Genomic DNA, 5454 nt, shown 5'->3' with positions numbered 1-5454 from the left:
CAGTGATCAGGAAACTGATCAGGAGTTGAAGAGATTCATTTAACAAAAACAAATGTATTTTCCACTGGGACATGAAGTCTATTCGTTCATTTATTTGAAAGAGACAGGACTTCATTTAACTATTTGTATTTATTTATTTGTATTTATTTATTTCTGTTCTATTTATTGCCTAGCTAACTCTGGTTCACGCGCCAACATAGTAGGTGGCGGTAATGTTCCTTAACGCTGGGTGCCGAACGCCTAAAAGGGAAGAAGAAGAAGAAGAAGGCGACGACAACAACAACAAAGAAGAAGAAGAAGAAGAAGAAGAGGCGTCCTCCCTGAATGACTAGCGAAGAGGAGGGTGGGGACAAAAAAAAAACTTGCTAGACCTCGCCCAGCCGTTGCTTCATTCCAGCGGGCAGCTACTCTCTCGGCGGCGTGAGAGACCCACACCACTCGAGCCGACAACCATTCAAGGGGAGACGGACACGACCGTGTCAACTACGGGCCAAAACTAGCAACCATGTTCAGGAAAAGCTTGCGGAAGGACCCCGAGCTGTTTCAGAACGTGTCGGAGGGGCTGCGGCAGCTCTACCGGACCAAGCTGTTCCCGCTGGAGGACACGTATCGATTCCACGACTTCCACTCCCCCGCGCTCGAGGATGCCGACTTCGACAACAAGCCCATGGTGCTCCTTGTGGGCCAGTACTCCACCGGCAAGACCACGTTCATCCGCCACCTCATGGAGCAGGACTTCCCCGGTATGCGGATTGGCCCCGAGCCCACCACGGACTCGTTCATCGCGGTGATGCACGGCGAACAGGACGGGGTGATACCGGGTAACGCGCTGGTGGTCGACCCCAAGAAGCCCTTCCGAAAACTCAACGCCTTTGGCAACGCGTTCCTCAACAGGTAAAGGCCACGAAAGAGCTTAACGCTGTGGATCACGTAGGAGCCGAGCAGCGAGGTCTTTTTATTAATATGGGGATGAATTTGTCAATGTCTCTCGAATCCACATCTGTGTGTTTACAACCCTGTCACAGCCACTCACCTGTGATTTAAATGCCCCCTCCCTACAAGTCCTTACATGTGCCATACGTTCTCAGTGAGTTCACCGTATGCTGTTGCACAATCTTGCCAGCAGTGCAAAAGTGTGTGTGTGTGTGTGTGTGTGTGTGTGTGTGAGACAGTTCCCCCCTCTGCCATCACCCTGAGAGAATGCAGGTGTTTAGTGTCAACAGCAAGGTGGAAGAGCCAGTCTGTGTATGCAAAAGCAAAAGGACAGGAAGGTGCCTTCCAGGACCACATGACATTCACACAAGCCCCTTTAACTTTGAACAGTTAACATGGTACCTTGCCCTCCTTCTTGTTCTTCTTCCCACCCTAAAAGCGCCTGGCAGAGTCACTCGTGACAGTCGGTTCTGTCCCAGTGTCTCGTCAGACTCCTTGAACGCAGGAATAGTCGCAAGTGATGGTTGCTAGGCAGCAGGCTGACCTTGACCCCGTCCTCGGACGTCGGTGCCGTAGGTGTTGCCACTTCAGTAGAAGCTGACGTTTCACTTCCCGCGAGTGTGCCTTGTGAAATCTTATCGCCAAGGGTTAAAGGTATGGGAGTGTCAATCAATCTTCTTCTAGTATTGTTAAATGGAGTCAGCGGGGGTTTTTATGAAGGTTACACTTAGGTTATAGTGACAAGACCTACAGCTCACTGGAGTTTGATCCACGCGCCCGGTGAGTTGGAGGAGTCGAGACAACTTCACAAAGTTTCATGAATCACCCCGGGTGACACTTCGGTCGGTTTAGTCTTCCCGTCGGAAGCAGAGCTTTCCTCATGGCAAAAAAATCTGATGACTCAGAAGTCTTACTCAGCAATTATTGCAAGATAGCAGAGGCAAAGATTTAGAAACCATAGCAAACAGAAGGGGACGTCAAACATTATACATGGAAATGGATAGAAAAGGAGCTATGAAGGACAATAGCCAGTGTTTCACGTGGTAAATGAAATGAGCTCCTCCTAAGTCAGCGTTACAAGTTGAAACTGCACAAGCAAGGTGCTACGGGACAGAACCAGCGGCTTGGGGAAAGATAAAACATCTTAATCCAGTGTGTATTTGCGGTGACATCAGATAGCTAACATCTGATTGTTGAAGGTGTCACTTCCTTCTCATCCCGGTAGCCAGTGAAAATGGACTATATATATTTATATATCGCTTTTCTCGTCTTATTGACCACTCAAAGCATTTCAAATTCACATTCACCCATTCACACACTGCCGGAAGGCAATTTAGTGTTAAGTGTCTCGCCAAAGGACACATCGGCATTCGGACCGGGGGAAGCTGGGAATCGAAACGCCAAACCTCGGGTTAGTGGACGACCGACTCGACCTCCCTGAGCCACAGCTGCCCCTACAAAGGAGTGGCCAGAAAAACAGATGCTCAAATAATACACAAACAAATGACTAATTTGTCTTGATCTCGTATTGGCCTCAGATTATCAGGTGGGTCACGAAGCCATGTGCCGTATTAGTACAAACAGTCATGTTGACACACAGTTTGGCCTCGTTTCCTCATTATTCATTTAAATCCTTTCCCTCAATTATATGTAGTGTTTGCTTTATCTTTAATGTGTGTAAGCGTCTGCCAAATTCAGGAAAGTGAAGTAACGCATTTCAGATAACACTTTTAGAGGTGTGTGTGTGCGTGCGTGTGTGCGCACTGCAGGGGTGGGGAGGGGGATTTAGAGACAGACCACGATTCACTGCTGTGGGGTTTATTACAGACTTGAGGGGAAACCAGATAAGATTGTGTATAAACAAAGGCTATTGTCCGTCACAGCATCATTTGTCAAACTATGGGACACACGACCATGTGATACATGGGACTCTAGGTTCCCTTTGAATTCATTCTGCATCTTTGAATTCAAGCGTGCATATTCACGGTTGAGTGGTCATACATTGGTTCAGCGACAGCTCACCTGATTATACACAAGAGGTGTACAGTCTGTGTAGGCATAATACATAATTAATCAGTTGTGATGATGGCATGCAGCATGGAGCAGGCCTTCAGTTGATAAAACCAGATCCACACAGACATTTGGAAGGGGGACATTTTTTAAGCTCAGACCGGGCCAGTTTTCCACTCATGAGGCCAAAAGTATTTGGATTTGCTTTCAGCTCTTGGTTTGTCAGAAGTCTTTTTTTATGCATAGAAAATTATTAGGGGCATGAAGAGGGTCAGATTTTTAGTTGACTGATTTGAGGTGGAGGAGACTGTGATGGTGTCACCACTGTGTAATTCCTTAACCATAGTCACTCAACTTGCAGATTAGCCCCTAACTACCACACTCGGATGGGATTTGCCCACGGTGTAACCAGTCATTTATGGAGAGGGTAAACAGAAATCAGTCGTGGGATTCTCACACCTACAGTTTGCTCTTTGACCAACCCCCCTTTCTTACAGTTTTCCATTATTTTGTATTTTGTGTCAGCCTGGTTTCGGGTTGTGTCCCACCTCTTGTGCAGTGATATTGTACCAAATGTTTCCGTCTATGTAACTTAATACTCGTCTTCCACCTCCAAAACCGCATATTATTTGTAGCTCTTGTTCCCGTTAAGTTAAAAAGCCACTGGAGTCGGAGGGGCCCAGTGTGTTTGTGCTCTCTCTGTAAGCCATTAGTCAGTAAAACCGGAGTCAGCAAAGTTTAAGTTCCGTACCCCGGCCCACACTGTCCCGCTCCGTCCTGTCCCGCTCGTGGCCTGTTATTCCATGACACTGACTCTGCACTTTTCATGGATAGAGATTGACAGACGCAGGGCCTTGCAGAGCACATAAAAAACAACTATACATGAGGACATGTGTGGATAAGGATATATACAATACATACATCATTTATTCACAAAAAACAAAAGTTTAAGGAAGCAATTGTGGAAATCTGACTCTGTTGTAACCTCCCAGCCGCCCTGTTTCCTCTTCTCTATAGGAAGCTGAGGTTACGTTGTGGGGAAAGGTCTAGATCAGGGGGTGGGGCAGCAGAGGAAGACCTCCTGTTATAAGCTGGAGCCAGACTTCCATTATCACTGCACAGGTCTGATTTAGAAAATCCACCCAGCTCCGTGGCCTCTCGGAGAGGATGGGTTTCACACTCTCTCACGACGCAATCCAACAGCCAAGGACTCATGTAGGTTAAAGCTCTTGGGGCCCCATGTTCCTGGTAGGGTCCTGCTCTGTTTCTAAGAATTCCAGCTCAAGTTCATCGGAGCATTTTTTCCGACTGTGTGGAAAATGTTGCGATAGATAGTTAAATGGAAAACCTGAGCCAAAATTCCACCGGGATATCCTACACCATCAGCTTTAAGAGGGAGTGGAAAAACTGCATGTTTGTTATCTTTGGCAGCCACTACTATTGTATTGTAGTATCATTCTTAGGATCCCCATGCAAGAAGCACTGCTCTCATTTTTCTGACTTGTTCATTGTCCTCAGGATTTTTCCTTTTTCCCCTCTGCGTGAGGTTGGAGACCTCTGTTAGGGTCTGTGGTGTGTCTGGCCTCGCTGCGGTTGCAAAAGGAATGTAAAAGCATGGTTCTCCCGGTCTTATGACCATGTGCCTCTGAGCTCATGTTGTGAGTATCGGTTCAGATTGTTTCAAAGGGCAGCAGAGCGAGAAGTAGTACTCTGAGCCGTGGGGCCTCAACAATCCCCGTCTTTGTTCTGAGCGCAACACCGTGGGTTTATGCAGAACCACTCATCGTCTCTGCTGCTATACAGTGTGGAAATGTCTGTCTGTGTTTGTGTGTATGTATCAATCTTGACTTGGTTTCTGTGGAAAAGTGAAACTCCCCTTTAAAGTTTAAACTCCAGTGTCCCATTGTGTAGTGAGTAATGTTGCACTGTGAATGACTAGAGCTTACAATTCATACATTAGGTATTGTCCCGGTGTTTCCCTAACATCCATACATCAATGGAGTCTTTGTGAAGTTAATTCTCCCCCCACTGTTAGGAAAAGAAAAGACTCTTATTATCATGTGTTTATTATTTTTTATTTATTTTGTAAAAACAACTAAACTAGGTGTAAGCTCGAGCTGCAGCTCATGTTTGGCTTAATCTATGGTTTGGTCTATAAACAAAAAAGAGAGAAAAAGATCCATGATGATGTAAGTTGACGTCTTCAGAAATGTTGCAAGGACTTTGACGTCTTCAGGGTATAGGGGATGTCCTCAGTTCGATTTTTTTTTTGTCCAACCCAAAGTCCAAAGATATTCAATTTGCAAAGCCAATAATCTTCACATTTGAGAAATGTACTTGAACAAATAATTGATAATCAAAGTTGTTGCAGATTACATTTTTAGCTTTTTGTTAGATGAGCGGTTGTCGAGAAACTCCAAGTACAGTTGCACAGACGGACGGTGATCCCTCCAGTAATAGTTGGACAACACAACACAACTTCAGTTAAAATAACCCAAGGCGGGGGAATAA

General features: G+C 45.9%; 1 protein-coding gene across 1 annotated transcript in view; it reads left to right on the top strand.

Moving 5' to 3' along the window:
• The window catches only part of ehd1a (EH-domain containing 1a), a 13978-nt gene continuing 8524 nt past the window's right edge, over positions 1 to 5454 (top strand). The window contains exon 1 of the mRNA XM_035649851.2: positions 1 to 894. Coding sequence (XP_035505744.1) covers positions 506 to 894 — 389 coding nt within the window. The 5' untranslated portion in view covers positions 1 to 505. The remainder of the gene's footprint in view (positions 895 to 5454) is intronic.

The sequence above is a fragment of the Scophthalmus maximus genome, chromosome 9 (assembly GCF_022379125.1).
Source record: "Scophthalmus maximus strain ysfricsl-2021 chromosome 9, ASM2237912v1, whole genome shotgun sequence".
Taxonomy (NCBI): domain Eukaryota; kingdom Metazoa; phylum Chordata; class Actinopteri; order Pleuronectiformes; family Scophthalmidae; genus Scophthalmus; species Scophthalmus maximus.
The sequence above is the reverse complement of the archived record's forward strand: the minus strand, read 5'-3'. Positions and strand labels throughout refer to the sequence as shown.